Source organism: Bubalus kerabau, chromosome 4 (genome assembly GCF_029407905.1).
Source record: "Bubalus kerabau isolate K-KA32 ecotype Philippines breed swamp buffalo chromosome 4, PCC_UOA_SB_1v2, whole genome shotgun sequence".
NCBI classification, from domain to species: Eukaryota; Metazoa; Chordata; class Mammalia; order Artiodactyla; family Bovidae; genus Bubalus; species Bubalus kerabau.
The window spans coordinates 57,240,100-57,261,066 of NC_073627.1; the positions used below are offsets into that span (position 1 = coordinate 57,240,100).

The window sequence follows — 20,967 nt, forward strand, 5'->3', positions numbered from 1 at the left end:
GTGACTGAACTGAACTGAACTGATGCATGTTATTTGATTAGGTCTCCTTGTCTTCATCAGCTTCACAAAATTTTGTAACTTTTACAAGATTTTAAAGTTCACCTTGTAATAGATTTGCGTTGAATTTGCCTTGAATTGCCAATTGTCCCGTTACACTATTCCATAGGCAGCAGAGACTGAATGAAGTTGGGGCAGCAAGAAGTGCCAACTTACTAGGGTTGTGACTTTTGCTTCTCTACACGACTGCAGGGACTCAGATAATAAACATTTGGTGATATAGATGCTCCCTTTCCCCCTATATCAGTAGGTAAGACTTTGTATACATTTGAGCAGTGTGGTGGTGAAATAAATAGGCATGATGACTCAGGAAACTGATTCTAAGAGAAGGATTCCTATATGCCAGAGTTTAGCCTGTTTTCAAAGGGGGTAAAAAAAGAGGGAATCAATGCTACCTCTAGGAAGGCAAAAAAGAAGAGGAAAAAAAAAAGTATTTAGAATTGTATAGAATTCAGTATGGAACAGAAATGTATGAAGGAGTGACCCCTCCTCTGTAGATGAACCATTTGTAACATCTAACATGGGCTTCGCTCCTGCCTGCAGTGCAGGAAACCTGGGTTCAATCCCTAGGTTGGGAAGATTCCCTGGAGAAGGGAATGACTACATACTCCATTATTCTTGCAGTGAGAATAACATATGTTATTTTGTATTGTCTTCTTTGTCACATCCTTATCAAGCATACTGAGATTCAGGTCCTATAGGAGACACTGGGGTTTCAGGTGAACCTGATACGATCCCTACTTTTAAAGAGGTTAAGAAAAACAGGTAAGTAAAGGAATGATTACAATATACTGAAACCTGCTTAAAATAGAGGCAATGTAGGCATACAGAGGAAGGAGTATTTAACTTATATTTTTCTTATGTTGTTTGGTTGAACTAGATTATGAAATTAATGGCAGGGCTTTTTTTTTTTTAAATTGCAGTTTCTTTAGTACCCAGTATTATTTCTGCATATAACAGGTATGCCACATGTGGCAATCAGGCCTTATCTTTAAAACAGAATGTATGTCGTTCTAAATTCCATGTATATTTCTCCATATATTAGTGGAGGATGCATGTTGATGTATGGCAAAACCAATACAATATTGTAAAGTAAAAAAAAAAAAACCAGAATGTATGAGAAAAGCAGAAGAAGGACAAAATAAGAATGATCACAATTGGGAGGAGGACGTACCTAGCATTATCGGAAAGCAAATAAATAACTTTTATGATATATGGCAAAAAATAGACTTGAAAAATTTAACTTCATGATTAAGAAGGAAGGAACTCTTATATCAAGTGATTGATAATGCTGAATTTTTTCATCTTGTCTCTTCAGAGCTGATCGCAGATAGTTAACTAGAGGAAGTTCAGTCAAGGTGAAATTTTGAGACATGAACAGGTAATCAAGGAGAAAGGAACAATTAATGAGAGAAGGAAAAATGGAAGTATTCACATCAGCAGAATTTGATGACATGCACCCTAGGGGTACTTTGTGTACAAGATGTGGCCACAGACCCACAGGTCATTATTTTTGAGAAGTAACCGAGAACTGGAAAAGTCCCTAAAGACTGGAAAAGGGCAAATATGCCTATCTTTGAAATAGGAAGGGGAGAAACACAGAATGACCCTGGTAATTAAAGACCGCCAACTTATTGATCTTTGGGAAGAATGAGAGTGAGCTATCAAGCAATCAATTTGCAGTCACTAGGAGACCCTGAGACATTACATAGGCGTCAACCTGGTTTTGTGATGGGCAAATCGTATGGACAACTCTCATTTCTAATAGCAAAAGAACAGAATCCATAGACCAGGGAGATGTCTCCAGTATAATCTGTAGGCTGAACACCAGGGTTGAAGATTTGTGGGTGATGGGGATATTATGGCGAGAGCAGGACATATTGAGTGATGCGCAGTGGAGACTGGTCTTGAGAGCCAGTCTGTTCAGCATATTTATTGATGTCCCAGACAAATAAAGAATGTGTGTATCAAATTTGTGGGTCCCAAATTTGGTGTGGTTTTGATTTTCTGGAAAATAGTAATAAAGCTCTGAATGACCCTATGCATTGGAAAAATAAGCCTATCATAATTAGGGTTGAAACTTAATAAGAAAATGTGCTTGTAAAGACCCAAACCCAAGAGTAAAAATATAGGATGGGTATGAGTATAAGAAAAAACATGGGGTCAGAACTGACCACAAATAGAAAGTGAGTTGGGAACATACTGTGGTTACGTAAAAAACAATGTCACTCTGGGATGGAGTAATTCACTCTTTCATTCAATTTTGTAATGGCTATTACTGAGCATCTACTATATGTTTTCCTGCCTTTACATAGTCATTTATCCTTCGTTAGTCAGAATGTTTTCGGAGCCTGTGAAATGCATGGGAAGAGAAAGAGCTGTCCTATTCACATGATCTGAGGTACATTAGAAAGGCCTCCTGAGTGAGTGAGTGCAACTCGCTCAGTCGTGTCCGACTCTTAGCGACCTCATGGACTATACAGTCCATGGAATTCTCCAGGCCAGAATACTGGAGTGGGTAGCCTTTCCCTTCTCCAGGGGATCTTCTCAACCCAAGGATCGAACCCAGCTCTCCTACCATGCAGGCGGATTCTTTAGCAGCTGAGCCACCAGGGAAGCCAGAAAGGCCTCCTAAGCCAAGTCAAATGCCTGTGGGTTTATGTATTGCCTGCTTTGACCGCTAATCTGCATTTCTAGTCTCTACTTCCACTACAGTCCTCTTGAGTTTCTTACCTCCAACCAAAATGGATTGTTTTTCCCTTCCTCATATATAGCCTAATCTCTCTTCTTTGATTCTTTATTGGTTCATGAATTCACTCATTCTGCCAACTTTCATTGAGTACCTAGAGAAGAAAATGGCAACCTACTCCAGTATTCTTGCCTGGAAAATCCCATGGACAGAGGAGCCTGGTGGGCTACAGTCCATGGGGTGGCAAAGAGTCGGACACGACTGAGCACACACTACTACTACTGTGTATGAGGCGTTATGCTAGGATGTCAATGACATCAAGCTCAATAGGACATGATCCTTCCTTTCATGGAACTCGTATTTCGGTTTGTGAGAGTGACATGTAAATTTTTCTTAGCCTGGTGTGATGAAGGTTGTGTAATGTCCATTGTGGACGCAAGGGAGGGTGGGATCTACTTTTCCAGCTTCCACCCTCTTTTCTTTTTTAACCATGCCCTCTGTTTAATTACCTATTTAATTTCTTCCCTCCTCTCTTCTTTTCTGCTTTCCTTCCTTTCTTCTTCCCTCCCTCTCATCTTCTGCTTTTTTTTCTAACTGCCCTTCCCCCACCGTCTTTCTCTTTTTTTCTCTACCTTGTGAACTTACACTTCACGGCTCAGCCAAATGTCACCTCTTCTACAAAGCCTTCCCTGATATTTCCAGGTAGAATTAATAGTCACTTTGTCTGTGTTTTCATAGTACACTGTTTGTGCTGCTATCAGGCTCTGGTTTAATTCTGCCTTGTATTACCTTGATTTGTTTACATGTCTGTCTCCCTCCCTTGACTGAACTCCTTGAAAGCAAGGACCTTGACTTAATCATTTGTTTTTTCTATAGCACCTAGAAGAGTTCCTGGCACATAGTTGGTGCTGAAAAAAATGTTTATTAAATATGAAGTGAAAGGCCCAGACGTAGTGAGGGTCTGGGGCTGGACCTTGGGGAGAGAACATGTGGTGCTGGTACAGAGGAAGGGGCTACTCATCTTCTCTTCATTGACCAGATAGCCTCAGAGCTTGTTAGAGGAGCAACATTAGTTGCTTGTCCATTAACTTTTGTTTGGTTGGATAAGGCCTGGAAGCTGAATTGTCCAGGGTTAGCAGAGGTCATAAAATGGTGGCCGGTCGCCCAAGATTATACAGGCTGCCAAGAATGTAAAGTTTCTGAATTATTTTCTAACTTTAAAAAAATAAAGCAATTTAATCCAAAATTCTGGACTTTTGACTTCTCTTTAAAAATTGAAAAATATTTCAACATTGGGACCACTTTCTTCCACTGCAATTAGCTGCGGCTGAATAGGGCTGTTCTTCAGATGAGACAAGGGCTCTCCAGATAACTGTAGTCTTTATTACTTCCACTATTTTATATTGAGATATAACTCATATACCATAAAATTCACCCTTTTAAAGTATGAAATTCAGCGGTTTTTTAAAGTCACAGGGTTGTGCAACTATCAGCACTATCTAATTCCAGATTATTTTAATCATTCCAGAAAGAATCCTTGCATTAATTAGCTGTCATTCTGCAGTCCCTCCTCTTCCTGCCTCTGGAATCACTCATCTACTTTCTGTCTCTATGGATTTGCCTGCATTGGGTATTTAATTGTGTAGCATTTTGTGGCTGGCTTTTTAAACTTAGCATAATGTTTTCATCCACATGAGCATGGATCAGTACTTCATTCATTTTATGGCTGAATAATATTCCATTGTATGAATGTACCACTTTTGTTTATCCATTTATCAGTTATTGGACGTTTAAGTTGTATCCACTCTTTGGCTGTTGTGAATACTTCTGCTCTGAACACTGATGAACAAGTTTTTGTGTGACCCCAGTTGTTTCTTATTCCCAGTCCAATTGACTCATTTCCATTAATCTTCCTGATTTCAGTAGTTTTAAACCCCTATGATAGGCGATCCTAGGAGGCACAGCAGGAATGTTCAGGAAAATAGCAGAAAAGGACAGAAGAGATCGTTGGTCCTGAGCACATCAGGTGTAAAAAGAAGATACTGGGTGTCTTCAGGTGACAGGAAATGCCTAAGGAGAACAAGAGAAGGAAAGCAGGGATAGGAGGAAGATACAGGCAAGCTTCATCACAGCTTCTCTAGGACCACAGTTTTAAAAAGGGTCTGGAGAAAAAGAGGGGGAAGGTGAGTAAAGCATCCCTGCAGATGGGAAGGGCACCAGGCTAGGAGTCAGAAGACTTGTGTCCTAGGCCCACAGGCTCATTTTTGGCTGGTATGACCTTGGTGAGTTACTTCCCTGAAATCCATAGCTTCATTTATGAATTGGACACAGTTTTTCCACTCAACCTCACTAGGTTTTCATGAGGGTCAAATAGATGTGACACAGTGTTATAAACTTTAAAGTACAAGCGTGAGAGATTAATCTTCAGAAAAAAACTTCACCGGTGAAGTTTCTAGTTATTGAAGTGATCCCTGAAGATTATGGTCAGAGAAACTCAGCACCTGAGAGGGGCCTTTCTGATGGAAATACAGTTGACCCTTAAACAACATGGGTTTGTATTGTGTGAGTCTACTTATCAATGGATTTCAGTAAGTATGCAAAAATATATGTGTAGAATAATGTGTACACCTGTATTGTACAAGACTTGTATTGAAGTGGATAGCCTATCCTTACATAGGCATAAGGTGAGGAATATTTAATGTAAAATTAGTAATGTTTTAGTTTTCTTACTGGTTTATAACTTTGCTTTCAAAGAATTACATTACCATATAGTATATTTCGTCTCTCATAATTGGAGAAACTGCCTATAAGCCTATCATCACATTAGATTTTTTTTAAAGTAACAATGTTTCCTATATTGTATTATGAATGTGACTGTAATACTGTATGCCATAAAAATTTCATGACCATTCATAGCCTATAGGCTAGGCTGCTGCTGCTAAGTCACTTTAGTCATGTCCGACTCTGTGCGACCCCATAGACAGCAGCCACCAGGCTCCCCCATCCCTGGGATTCTCCAGGCAAGAACACTGGAGTGGGTTGCCATTTCCTTCTCCAATGCAGGAAAGTGAGAAGTGAAAGTGAAGTTGCTCAGTCGTGTCCGACTCTTAGCGACCCCATGGACTGCAGCCTACCAGGCTCCTCCATCCATGGGATTTTCCAGGCAAGAGTACTGGAGTGGGGTGCCATTGCCTTCTCCGATAGGATAGACTACTGTGAAACAATTGGATTGATTCAGTTCAGTTCAGTCGCTCAGTCGTGTCCGACTCTTTGTGACCCCATGAATCACAGCACGCCAGGCCTCCCTGTCCATCACAAACTCCCGGAGTTCACTCAACCTCACGTTCATTGAGTCAGTGATGTCATCCAGCCATCTCATCCTCTGTCGTCCCCTTCTCCTCCTGCCCCCAATCTCTCCCAGCATCAGAGTCTTTTCCAATGAGTCAATTCTTCGCATGAGGTGGCCAAAGTACTGGAGTTTCAGCTTCAGCAACATTGGATTGATTAGGCTACCACAAAGCAATCATACTGCTGCTTCTTTATCAATGTGTGAATTATTATACTTAATAAATAAATATGAATTTCTTTTTCACATTACCTTTTCATTTTTGATGTCTAGCAAGGACAGGAAAGCCTGGCCTGCTGCAGTCCATGGGGTTGCAAAGAGTCGGACATGACTAAGCAACTGAACATCAACAGTTTGTAATGGGCATAACATCTACAGTGTTTTGTATAAGACAGTGTTTTGATAGGTACTGACAGATGGAGGTTTCATCTTGTAAAGAGGTGATATCAATTTATGGTATCGATAAATACAGTATAGTACTGAAAGTGTATTTTCTTTTCCTTATGATTTTCTTAATAGCATTTTCCTTTCTCAATCCTATTATAAGAATATACTAGATAATACATATAAAATATGTGTTAATCAATTATTTATGTTATTGGTAAAGCTTCTGGTCAGTGATACGGTATTAGTAGTTAAATTTTGGAAGAGTCAAAAGTTATATGTGAATTCACTGCTGGAGGTGGGCTTATCAGCACCCCTAACTCCTGTCATGTTTGTTCAAGGGTCAGCTGTGCATTCATCGCCAGTTACTTTGCTCAGGGGGATTCTAACTCATCTGTACTAACTCCCTTTTCCTTCCCAGGAAACTGTGGGAGGGGTTTCTCTTTCCCTTCCAGATACATGAGAGAGGCCTGTTATGAAGGTCTGATACTTGAGAGGGTCGGGAATTTGAATGGGTTAGACCCTGGAAGTTCCCTGGGGCCCTAAAGGATTAGTACATTAGTTGTGGGTCCAGATTGTGTTAAAGCCCTTATCTGTTTTGAAAATTCCATTGTGAATCACATAGTCTTTATTTTTAGTTTAAATTTATACAGTTTTTCCTTACTTCTTATGTAAAGGAGAGGAAGTAGTGAAATACTCCAAGGGTTGAATGAACCAGTACTTAAGGTCTCCTGGGAGAGTAGGGATGAGGAGGAGATGAACTGGGTGTGCCCTGAGGGGAACCTAGTATTGGTTGGATTTTTCTGAGTAGAGAAATAATAAAAATAACTAACAGCTCAGCTATTTAGAATACTAAAAGATGATGCTGTTAAAGTGCTGCACTCAGTATGTCAGCAAATTTTCAAAACTCAACAGTGGCCATATGACTGAAAAAGGTCAGTTTTCATTCCAATCCCAAAGAAGGACAGTGACAAAGAATGTTCAAACTACCATACAATTGCAATCATTTCACAAGCTAGCAAGGTTATGTTTAAAATCCTTCAACCTAGGCTTCAGTAGTATGTGAACCAAGATCTTTCAGATGTACATGCTGGGTTTCAAATAGGCAGAGGAACTAGAGATCAAATAGCCAATATTCATTGGATTATAGAAAAAAACAAAGGAATTCCAGAAAAACATCTACTTCTGTTTCATTGACTATGTTAAAACCTTTGATTGTGTGGATCACAATAAACTGTGGAAAATTCTTGAGAGATGGGAATACCAGACAGACCTGTCTCCTGAGAAACTTGTATTCAGGTCAAGAAGCAATGGTTGGAGCCAGACATGGAACAATAGACTGGTTCAAGATTGGGAAAGGTGTGCGACAAGGCTGTATATTGTCACCCTGTTTATTTAACTTGTATGCCGAGTACATGATTGGAAATGCTGGACTGGATGGCTCACAAGCTGGAATCAAGATTGCCAGGAGAAATATCAACAACAATATGCAGATGATACCACTCTAATGGCAGAAAGTGAAGAGGAACTAAAAAGTCTTCTGAGGGTGAAAGAAGAAAGTGAAAAAGAGGAGAGTAAAAAAGCTGACTTAAAACCCAAGTTTAGAAAAGCTAAGATCATGGCATCTAATGCCAATCACTTCATAGCAAATAAAAGGGGAAAAAGTGGAAACAATGGCAGATTTTATTTCCTTGGGCTCAAAAATCACTGCAGATGGTGACTGCAGCCATAAAATTAAATGGCACTTGCTCCTTGGAAGGAAAGCTATGACCAAACTAGACAGTGTATTAAAAAGCAGAGATATCAATTTGCCAACAAAGGTCCATATAGTCAAAGCTATGGCTTTTTCAATAGTCATGTACGGATGTGAGAGTTGGACCATAAAGGAAGGGAGTTCTGAAGAACTGATGCTTTTGAATTGTGGTGCTGGAGAAGACTCTTGAGAGTCCCTTGGATAGCAAGGAGATCAAACCAATCAATCCGAAAGGAAATCAATCCTGAATATTTATTGGAGGGACTGATGCTGAAGCTCCAATACTTGGGCCACCTGATACGAAGAGCTGACTCATGGAAAAAGACCCTGATGCTGGGAAAGAGAGAAGGCCAAAGGAGAAGGGGTGACAGAGGATGAGACAGTTGGATAGCATCACCAACTTAATGGACATGAATTTGAGCAAACTCCAGGAGACAGTGAGGGACAGGGAAGCCTGGCATGCTGTAGTCTGTGGGGTCACAAAGAGTCACACACAACTTAGTGACTGATGAATAACAACAGCATTTACTAAGCATTCACTTTGTGCTGTTCTTCTAATGCTTTATATATTTAACTCATTTAATCCTCATTAGAGACCCGTGAAGTTGGTTTTATTTTCAGAAGAGGAAGGACAGGAGGTAAGAAATTAAATAACTTGTTCTAGTGAGAAGGCAATGGCACCCCACTCCAGTACTCTTGCCTGGAAAATCCCATGGGCAGAGGAGCCTGGTGAGCTGCAGTCCGTGGGGTCGCTAAGAGTCAGACACGACTGAGCGACTTCACTTTCACTTCTCACTTTCCTGCATTGGAGAAGGAAATGGCAACCCACTCCAGTGTTCTTGCCTGGAGAGTCCCAGGGACGGGGGAGCCTGGTGGGCTGCCGTCTATGGGGTCTCACAGAGTCGGACACGACTGAAGCGACTTAGCAGCAGCAGCAGCAGCAGCAGTGACATAAACAGAAACGGTGGAGTCAAGACTCATACCGTCTGCCTTATTCCATAGCAGTGCCTCAGAATGTGGTGTGATGAAACAGAAAGAAGCTCAGGCTTCCAATCAGAAGGCTTAGTGGTCATCACTCTAGTGACCCTAAGAAAAAAGAATGGTCTGTGGCCTGTAATTGTGGGAATTATCCAGCCTCCTTTGGTCAATACCATGATCTATCTCTATGTTGAATTGGTGGGGCTACCTCCTAATGTAATTAAATGTTAAGTCTAAGAGTGATTACCCTAGGGATTTTATTCACCCACTTCCTCTTTAGTGTGAGACCTGTGTGAGAAGGAGGGGAGAGAGAAAAAGGAGGAGGAGGAAAAAAGAGAAGTAGGGGGTGGGTGGGAATGACATCAAGCAGGAATGTGCCAGTCAGCGGGGGTAAATTTTCCACTTGGATCCCTGTGGAAACCTGATCTTGCCTCTATTTTTGGTCTCCTTCTCTAACAACTTTTTGCCAGATTGGAATTTTTCTGCACCTGTAACACATTTTTAATGTAATAAGTCTAGGAGAAACCAGGTATTATATCATGCTGGGGCCTGTGATGTGTTTCGTTTCTAGGAGCAAGGTAGCCCAGACTCCAGTTTATCCCTATAAGGGATTAGTGTATTAGTCACCCTGTAAAAGCCCAATTTATTATGATTTTTTAAATGTTTCTTTTAGCACTTACTTATAAAAGGTGAAAGGGGAACCACGAATGTGTCTGTGTTCCCTGCTCCCACCTACACACACACACACATACACACACCATCACCCTCTATAAATTTCATATGAACCCAAATTCCATGAAACCAAATCCAGAGGTATTGGCTTTGACCAGTTAGCTTACCTTTGCTGTGATGGACTTTATCCTGGTCTGGGCCAGAGGAGCATAGAAAGGTGAGATTATTGTACTAGCTACCCCTCAGTGGAGGATGGACCTAAGTCAGCAGGCTAGTGGTTTAGCTGTTTAGGGTGATCATGTGGGGTTACTGGGTCAAGGCTTAGGTTTGGCTTGTGAGATTGAGCCCTTTCCCATTATTCCAGATTGGCCATCTTGTGGATATATGCCATTGGTTATGTAGGCCTTAAGGCAGTTGTTTCTCCTAGCTTTACCACACGACTGGAGAGCTCTACAGAACTCGTTCTCATCACTGGGTTTAAAAGAAGGAAAAAACAAAACAAAACCACAGCTTGAAGCCCATGTTCACGTAAGAACGTGTGAGGGCACTTCCCTGGTGGTCCAGGGGTTAAGAACCTGCCTTCTAATGCAGGGCATGTGGGTTTGATCCTTGGTCAGGGAGCTGACACCCCACAAGCCGTGGGGCAACTAGAGAGCTTGCGTGCTGCAGGGAAGACCCAGCATGACAAAAAAGAAAAAAAAGTGTGTGAGAGAGAAAGAAGAAAAGAGAGAGAGAGAGCGAAAGAACACCCAAGGCGGTGGGGCGGCATGGAGAGAGCACGGAACTTGGAGCACAAGATGCAGGTCTGCATTCCAGCTCTGCCGTCCAGGTGAGAGACTGGATCTCAGCTGCCTGGTGTTCGCACATCCGTGACTATTTAGTTCTCTATCCCATCCCCTACTCACCAAAATCCTAACTCCTGCCCCCAAATGTGATGTTATAACAGCAGGAAGAAACCTGCTTCCAACAGAAGATCTGAATTCAGATTTCAGCTCTGCCATTTTCTAGCTGTATGTTTAGGGGCAAATCCAAGTTTGATGGGGCCTGAAAATAACTCCATTTTTGATGCTTTTCTTAAGGACAAGAATAGAAAATTATAAATGTGAAGTTGTTTGGGCCTTTGAAGGGGCTTGTAGAAGTGAAGAACTGAAGGATGTTTCTGAATCTTTCCTACGTGTGGAATGCAAACAATGATATGTCTCTGGACCTCTTCATTCCATTACTGCATATGTAAATGGCTCTTGGTATATTTCACTAGAGCCTCAGTTAAGTGAGTTTGGAACTTTAAATGCTTTAGGAAATTGGAAAGACTACATACCTGGATGGTTATCAGTAAAATGTCTAAGGCTGTTGGCTCCTCAGGTGTTGAGAGAGACTTCCTCTGGCTTTGCAGTTTCGAGATCTGCATCCATTTTCCATTGAAAAATGAATAGAGCATCTCCACTTCTCTGATGGTGACTATGAGGATGTTTCCATGTCGATCTTTAATGGGTTCATAGTAAACTCTTCCCAAGTTGTGTGTCCCAAGTAAATTCTAGAAACGAACAGATTTCTGGTAGCTTTGATCATGTGCAAACAAAGCAACATAACTGCAACAGAAGACACTGAATACTTATCTGATGTTTCTGAGAAGCTGTTTTGTTGTTGTTAAGCAGATTTAAACTTAGAATATGTAGCATCATAGAAATGTACTTAACAGAAGCTCAAAGAAAATGTCTTTACCATAAGCCTGCGAAGATTATAGCAAGAGACACAAAAATTATGTTTTTTTAAGCAAATTTAATGTCTGTAAATATCTCTTACCCACATAGACACACCAGCACATAAACCTCAGTTACCAGCACTTGAAGAGAATCCCAGATGTTTTAAAGAAAAATGCCTGATATTTCAAGTATGCTACTTGTGGAGTTTTCAGGAGATCTACGGTAAGCTGGTATGAAGTGGGGTTGTTCAAAATGAAGAAGTGAATTGACAATGTAGCACATTGTACAGGTCCCCAAATGACTGCACATTCCCTTCAAGATACTTTAATTGGAAGATTGGCCTGGTTTGACTTATCTGCATTTGAGAGAGTTCTATTTATTTAAAATTTTGTTGAAATTGTTTGTGAGCTAGGTCAACAAGGTAGACAATACTTTTAGAAAGGTAAGAAGAGAAGGATGCCACATTAAATTTTGGAGGGGCCCAGGCAGATGTTATTAAAATAAGCAGTTTTACAAATATGCAAAGTTTAGAGATTTTTAACTTAGAGCAGTGGATGAATAGGATAAAATCCCCCTTTCCTTTGAATATCTATGGCTTTTTTTTTTTTAATTATTAATCATCTCAGAGCTTAGCTGTGATTTTTGTGAGCTCACATAAGTGCTGACAAGATAGCCTGTTAGCAGGAGAGCAAAAGTAGAACTGGAATTTGTATAAGTAATTAGGATGACCTAAAAATGAATGAGCCAGCTGATCAGTATCCACATTTACAAAAACACTGGCATGATCCTCATAGGTAAGCACTGTGTCTCTTTCTTCTTCTTAATTTACAAGGACAGAATGCATATTGAGAAATAAGAAATTTCATAAATAATTATTGACATTATAAAAATTCATTTGGCAGGCTTACTATTTTAAAAAATGGCCTAACTACTCAGTCAGATTATTGCTTTCCAACAATTAACTTCTATATCATAGGGAAATAATTGGGTAAGGCTCTTACTACAGCCTTATATATAAAGCAGTTTGCTGCAAGATCATACTGGCTTAATCAGCAATGGCATGCTGGTAAACTGGCCATCAAAAAAAAGAAGTCCTGATATATAGAATATGCCAATTTTTGTGGTATAAATACTCTTGCAATATTTTATTTCACGTTACCAAAAGTTTGATAGCAGGCTTTGAAAAGTTCTGACTACTTAACAGTTGGCTCTTCTAAGTGAGGACAAGTTGACTCCAGCACATTACTGCTGTTAAGTCTTTAGTTATCCTGGTGTTGAGTTTCAGGCTGGCTGCTGTTCATTAACACTTAGACTTTTGAAAAATGACTTACTCTTTCTGGCCCCGAGCTTCATCAGCTAAAATTAAGAGTCCTTATAGCTCAGACATCCCTTATACTAATCCTTACCTTAGAGAGTGATGGATTAAATCAAGCAATGTATGAGAAACTATTTTGTACCCTCTCAAGCTTGATACAGGTAGGTAGGGTATAGGCTTTCTTTACTGCTCCCACTGGAAAACAACACTTACTTGTTGTTAAGATTCATCTCAGGTTTCACCTCCTCTGGGAGGACTTTCTCAACTCTCATAGGCAGAATTTAGCATCTCCTCTTTTGTCCCCTACTGTTTCTGGTACCAACTTGTATCTTAGCATGACCCTGGCTCTCCTGTGTATTGATGTAAATGTCGTGAGATCCATCTCTGTTTCTCTGGGCTCCTTGCACAGTGCCTGGTACATAGTAATAGCTCAAGAAACTTTTGTTGTCTGAATTCACATGTTATCATTAGGACACTGGAAAATATGATTTGCTTTGGATCAAAGTGGGTGGGTAGACATTGAATGAGATGATCATTTCATTTAGGCAGAGTTATTATCATTGGTCCACTGTTAGCTTTGGATGTGTTGACTAAGGGATTAAACAAGAAAGCGCTAGAAATCTTTCTGAAATTCGATGTTGATAGTTAATTGAATTAGATAGTTAGCTCTGGGAAGAGCCCAACGTGAAAGAAGAATATCCTTGTGAAAGTAAATTGCAGCCATATCCTAAGGGGACAAACGTGGGGTTCTTTAGAGCCTGAAGGAAAAACAGACCATGTTAATACCTGTCGTGCTATGCAGTCAAGATTAGGAGATCTGGGAGCCCTGAGGATTCTACAGGGTGAAGAGAGGTAAAGCCATATGATGGCTGACCAGCAAGCGTCTAGGGTGTAACCACAGCACAACGCAGGGCTGTCAGTAAGCCCTAGACAGATGCACAACACTTAAAGATCTGTATTCAGTTTGGAGTGCCACGGGAAGTTGAAGGAAGTCTGGAATAAGATATGAAGGCCTGGAAAATAATAAAATTGGGGGAAAACCCTTTTGCCCCCACCTTGAAAAATGAAAAAGACATAATATTCATGAATTGTTATCTGGCTTTAGCTCATTAACACTTATTTCTAAAAGCTGTGGAGAAGGAATCTAAAAAAAAACTGTAGAAATAAATTTATTTACAAAACAGAAATAGAGTCACAGATGTAGGGAGCAAACTTATAGTTACCAAGGGGGAAAAGATAGGGAGAGATAAATTAGGAGATTGGGATTAGCATTTCATGTACACACTTCTACATATAAAAATAGATAACTAATAAGGACAAGACCTAGAATATGGCGCAGAGAACTCCACTCAATATTTTTTAATGATCTGTATAGGAAAAGAATCTCAAAAAAGACTGGATATATGTAAATGTATAACTGATTCTCTTTGCTATACACCTGAAACTAAACATTTTAAATCAACTGTACTCCAATAAAAATTTAAAAAATAAATGAATTCACAAAAATAAAATAAAAGTTGTAGAGGAGGGAAGTTTAATATAACCCAATCTATAATGTCAGATTATTGTATTTTGAGGATAAGTAGTTGGGACACCTCTCAATGTAGGAGGAAGGTACACCTCTGCATTTTGGGGCCTCTGCCATTTTCCTAAAAGTAGGGAAAACATTATGGGGTCTTGGTCACTTACAGGCTTTCTAATATTTTTTCTTTCTTTCTTTCTTTTTTTTTAATCCAAATGTTGGCAGATATGTATCTCTCCTGCTCAGGTAATATTCATATTTTTTTTGTGTGTCTGCTCCGTTACTGGGTCACATCTGACTCTTTGTGATCCCATGGACTGTAGCCTGCCAGGCTCTTCTGTCCATGGAATTTTCCAGGCAAGAATACGAGAGTATGTTGCCATTTTCTACTCCAGGGGATCTTCCCAACCCAAGGGTTGAACCCGCATCTCTTGTGTCTCCTGCATTGATAGGTGGATTCTTTACCACTGTGACTTTCAGTTCAGTTCAGTTGCTCAGTCGTGTCCGACTCTTTGCGACCCCATGAATCGCAGCACACCAGGCCTCCCTGTCCATCACCATCTCCCGGAGTTCACTCAAACTCATGTCCATTGAGTCAGTGATGCCATCCAGCCATCTCATCCTCTGTCGTCCCCTTCTCCTCCTGCCCCCAATCCCTCCCAGCATCAGAGTCTTTTCCAATGAGTCAACTCTTCGCATGAGGTGGCCAAAGTACTGGAGTTTCAGCTTTAGCATCATTCCTTCCAAAGAAATCCCAGGGCTGATCTCCTTCAGAATGGACTGGTTGGATCTCCTTGCAGTCCAAGGGACTCTCAAGAGTCTTCTCCAACACCACAGTTCAAAAGCATCAATTCTTCGGTGCTCAGCTTTCTTCACAGTCCAACTCTCACATCCATACATGACCACAGGAAAAACCATAGCCTTGACTAGACGGACCTTTGTTGGCAAAGCAATGTCTCTGCTTTTGAATATGCTATCTAGGTTGGTCATAACTTTCCTTCCACAGAGTAAGCGTCTTTTAATTTCATGGCTGCAGTCACCATCTGCAGTGATTTTGGAGCCCAAAAAAATACAGTCTGCCACTGTGTTTCCACTGTTTCCCTATCTATTTCCCATGAAGTGATGGGACCAGATGCCATGATCTTAGTTTTCTGAATGTTGAGTTTTAAGCCAACTTTTTCACTCTCCTCTTTCACCTTCATCAATAGGCTTTTTAGTTCCTTTTCACTTTCTGCCCTAAGGGTGGTGTCATCTGCATATCTGAGGTTATTGGTATTTTCCCCAGCAATCTTGATTCCAGCTTGTGCTTCTTCCAACCCAGCATTTCTCATGATGTACTCTGCATATAAATTAAATAAGCAGGGTGACAATATACAGCCTTGACGTACTCCTTTTCCTATTTGGAACCAGTCGTTGTTCCATGTCCAGTTCTAACTGTTGCTTCCTGACCTGCATATAGGTTTCTCAAGAGGCAGGTCAGGTGGTCTGGTATTCCCATCTCTTTCAGAATTTTCCACAGTTTATTGTGATCCACACAGTCAAAGGCTTTGGCATAGTCAATAAAGCAGAAATAGATGTTTTTCTGGAACTCTCTTGCTTTTTCGATGATACAGCGGATGTTGGCAATTTGGTCTCTGTGACTTTACCTTCTTCCAAATAAAGTTTCCTGGGTCAGGAACTTCTGCTGGAGGAGGGCTAGGCTACCCACTCCAGTATTCTTGGGCTTCCTTTGTGGCTCAGTTGGTAAAGAATCCGCCTGCAATGTGGGAGACCTGGGTTCAATCCCTGAGTTGGGAAGATCCCCTGGAGAAGGGAAAGGCTACCCACGCCAGTATTTTGACTTGGAGAATTCCATGGACTGTATAGTCCATGGGATCACAAAGAGTTGGACACGACTGAGTGACTTTTTCACTTCACTTCACTTCACTTCATTACTATATAGACTCCAAATGAGGCAGGACAGACTTTCACTTTTTCTTTTTAGACTATAATGTAGATAATTTCTTCTCTTCAAAATTTTTGTTTGCTTTTTGTAAAATGAATACACGATAAGATGATGAAATATTGGGAAAAAACGCAGGCTGTGGAGTCGTATATGTCAGAGTTTATATCTATACTCTGCTATTTTGTATTTGTGGAACCCTGGGCAAGTTATTTTCCTTTTTTAGGCCTCAGTTTTATCCTGTGTTAAGTGAATGCCAATAATATTACTTTCACATTATGGTGTGGTGAAGATAATGAGCTATAGTTTGTAAAGAACTTAGTACAGTGCCTGGCATTTACTCTGTTAGGGAAATGAAAGTTGTTTTGTGATTGTTATTTATTATCATGTATTAAAGAGCCTCCCTATAGAGCAGAAACTGGAAAGAAAGGCTCAGAAGGCACAGCGGTTTGTATGTGCTATGATGATGGATTCATAGCCCCCTGAGGGGAAGAAAGATGGCAAGGAAGACCTGTGCGTACCATGGTCAAATGTCTGGGCCACTCTCGAGAAAATGTAAGTCATGGAATGACATGGTCAGGACCTTTTATTGGCTACTCTGGCAGGAGTATGGAGAATGGATTGGAGGGTGTGAAGACTGGAAGCAGGAGGATGACTTTGGAAGCTTTTGATATAACTGGGGTAGTGATGCTGGAAATGGGAGGAGATTAAAATGAGATACATCATAGGTAAAGCAACAGGATCTATGTATGGCGATGTCAATCAAGCTATTTAAGAATGCTGTTTCTCAGAACATTGTAAGAAATTTTAGCTTAGTAAGGAGACCTAAAATATTACATATAAATCTCCCCAAATTTATATTTCTTCCTATTTTGTGAAGTTTTTCCTGTACCCTCTCACCCCCTGCTCCCCCCAAAAGAGTGGCTTCAGTAAGTCCAGACATTTTCACTTAAAGATCAGTAAGGAACTTGGGCAATATTTCCTACAGAAAAAAGATGAAAGTGACTTCTATTATTTCAGCAGTCAGTGCTTTGGCCTGTGGCGCTGCAAGGGGTAATTATTTTGAGTACTCGAAGGCACTGGTCACTATGAGGGGCTAGAGAACTATCCAGGTGGTAACTATGGCAATCTATGGTAAACTATGGTAATCCCTTTTCCCTTTGGTCAGATAGAGTATCCTCCAGTGTGATTTTAGGGGTACAGAGGTTGGACTGATACATACATTTATCTAGGAAGTAGGTAAAGAGGATCTGCCATGTGCCACACATGGTGGATATAGTGATAGCCAAGACAGAGACGTGCTCTCAGGGACTCACAGTCCAAGTTGACGCTGACCAAAAATGATATGAATAATTAACAGATGGGATTCTGGTCACCATTCTGAATGAAGAATACAAGGTGCTCTGCGAGTGATTCACTTAATTGGGAGATCAGAGAAAGTCTCCCTGAGGAAGTATAAAAATGAAGCTGAATAAAGCAATTATCCTTCAATAAAAAATAAATTAATTAAAAAAAATGAAGCTGAGATCTGAAGGATAAGTAGGAATTAGTGAGACAAAGAAGCAAAAGCAGATTCTAATCAGAGGAAATAGCATTCAAGCTAGCAAAGAAGACTGAGCCAGACCAGGAAGTTGGAAAAATCTGGAAAGTATGGAGTCATGAAAGCCAAGTGATGTGACAGTTTAAAATTTTAAAATGAATAAGACCATTGTATCAAATGCTACTGAGATGTCAGCTTCAAAGAGGATTTAAAAGTATCTATCGGATATAGTGAAACTGAAATTATTGGAGGGATGGATGCAAGTTTTTTAGGGGCCAGTACCACACCACACCACCCTTATGGCAGAAAGTGAAGAGGAACTAAAAAGCCTCTTGATGAACATGAAAGTGGAGAGTGAAAAAGTTGGCTTAAAGCTCAACATTCAGAAAACAAAGATCATGGCATCCGGTTCCATCACTTCATGGGAAATAGATGGGGAAACAGTGGAAACAGTGTCAGATTTTATTTTTCTGGGCTCCAAAATCACTGCAGATGGTGACTGCAGCCATGAAGTTAAAAGACACTTACTCCTTGGAAGAAAAGGTATTACCAATCTAGATAGCATATTCAAAAGCAGAGACATTGCTTTGCCAACAAAGGTTCCTCTAGTCAAGGCTATGGTTTTTCCAGTGGCCATGTATGGATGTGAGAGTTGGACTGTGAAGAAGACTGAGTGCCGAAGAATTGATGCTTTTGAACTGTGGTGTTGGAGAAGACTCTTGAGAGTGCCTTGAACTGCGAGGAGATCCAACCAGTCCATTCTGAAGGAGATCAGCCCTGGGATTTCTTTGGAAGGAATGATGCTAAAGCTGAAACTCCAGTACTTTGGCCACCTCATGTGAAGAGTTGACTCATTGGAAAAGACTCTGATGCTGGGAGGGATTGGGGGCAGGAGGAGAAGCGAACGAGGGAGGATGAGGTGGCTGGATGGCATCACTGACTCGATGGACATGAGTCTGAGTGAACTCCGGGAGTTGGTGATGGACAGGGAGGCCAGGCGTGCTGTGATTCATGGGGTCGCAAAGAGTCGGACACGACTGAATGACTGATCTGATCTGACCACACAGTTTGGGGGCCCTCTTTAAGATAAAGAATAAAAAAATTACAAATATGAAGGTTAGGTATAAAAGTCACTTTAAAAAAATAAAAGTGAATATTTTAGACTTAGAAAGAAAATCTCCCCCAATACTGAAGTATTTGGAATTTTTGATCTGGGATTTCTTTAGGCATGCATGCATACTCAGTCTCTCGGTTATGTCCAACTCTTTGTGACCCTATGGACTGTAGCCCACCAGACACCTCTGTTCATGGAATTCTATAGGCAAGAATACTGGAGTGGGTTGCCATTTCCTTCTCCAGGGGATCTTCCCAACCCAAGGATTCAATTCTGTGTCTTCTGCATTGGCAGGCAGATTTTTACCACCGAGCCACCTAGGAAGCCCTTTCTTTAGGTAGTTTACCAGAAATGCTTGCTGGTTGTAACTTAGCTTCCCCTCCCTAAACACTCCACAACTCCCACACCCACAGGGGATCATGCAAGTGAGGGACCCTGAAGCTCAAGATTTATGAGCGTCATCTGCCTCTGATTATTGGTGGCCTGAGAGAGCAGTTTGGTAGGCATGATGTTAGCAAAATCAGGGAGAGAGCTTGGAACTAAAGGGGAAGTGAGGACATGAATGGAGAAAGAGAATGCTGGCTACTCTTTCAAGTTTGGGTCTAAGGAGGAGAAGAGTGATTGTAGTTGAAGAAGGGAGGGAAGAACGGAAATCTAGAGCACGTGTGAGAGATGAGCCTTTGGTAAGAGGAGTGAGGCTTTGTCTCTCGGAATGGGAGGAAGGAAGAGGAAGAGTGCAAGGAGGCTTTGCAATTTGGTCGTAGACAAATAATTATTTCCCACTTATTTTCTTAAAGAGTTATACAGTAAACTATATCCTGATGTGGGGATGGAAAGTGTGGGGAAGGGGAGGGGATGTGGTAGAATGAAGAAGGTTTTAAATAGTTGCCTTGTAATTTGGGAAAGTGAATTTAGTAGAGAAATGGAACATGATCAGTAGGTAATATTATACATGAGAATTGCAGTAATAACATAAGCTATAAAGCCAATCATACCCCCTGCCCTGTTTAGTAATTTTATTTTATTTTTTTAATGCAGAAGTGTGCAACTGCTTCAGTGTAGTGAATGCATGTTGGAGTCATCCAGGCTTGGATCTTTTCCAAATAAATAATGTGGAGGGAGGGAGTGGTCAGAAATTTAGAGGATTTTCAAGGGGGTAATTATTATGGGCCAAATAATCTAAGTTAGACAAAGAGGAAAATGACCTCAGAAGAGGGCAGATGCATTATGAAAAGTGATGGGGGCCGATATATTGGGGGGACCAAATCCAAGAGCTATTTCAATGGGAGTAATAGTTGAGTGGTGTTGGAGAAGACTCTTGAGAGTCCCTTGGACTGCAAGGAGATCCAACCAGTCCATTCTGAAGGAGATCAACCCTGGGATTTCTTTGGAAGGAATAATGCTAAAGCTGAAACTCCAGTACTTTGGCCACCTCATGCGAAGAGTTGACTCACTGGAAGACTCTGATGCTGGGAGGGATTGGGGGCAGGAGGAGAAGGGGACGACAGAGGATGAGATGGCTGGATGGCATCACTGACTCTATGGATGTGAGTCTGTGTGAACTCCGGGAGTTGGTGATGGAAAGGGAGGCCTGGTGTGCGGTGATTCATGGGGTCGCAAAGAGTCGGACACGACTGAGCGACTGAACTGAACTGAACTGAATTGTTGAGTCGGGCACACTGACCATTATAGCTTCTCTCTAGCCCCTCAGTGTTTAAATGCAATCACTTGAGACAGCCTAGTCCTTCTCTGATATTAGATGAAGATGTTTCGGGAAGAGTCTAATAAACATAAAATAAAGAGCCCCATTTGAAATTCTAAAGTTGTTCAGTTCATAATCTAAACATTCCTGGGTTGTATGGTAGGCTAATGGGAGGGTCCGCTAAGGACTCCTGAGAAAGAACTTTACTAAGGGACCAAGGGGCCTACTGAGAATGAAGTTTATCCTAAAC

At 41.0% G+C, this 20,967-nt stretch overlaps 1 protein-coding gene across 1 annotated transcript in view; it reads right to left on the bottom strand.

Annotated features, from left to right (window-relative positions):
* Nucleotides 1-20,967, bottom strand: part of ANKFN1 (ankyrin repeat and fibronectin type III domain containing 1) — a 168,118-nt gene that overhangs the window by 38,620 nt on the left and 108,531 nt on the right. Inside the window, exon 11 of the mRNA XM_055577564.1 lies at nt 11,198-11,413. Within this exon, the coding sequence (XP_055433539.1) occupies nt 11,198-11,413 (216 nt within the window). The remainder of the gene's footprint in view (nt 1-11,197; nt 11,414-20,967) is intronic.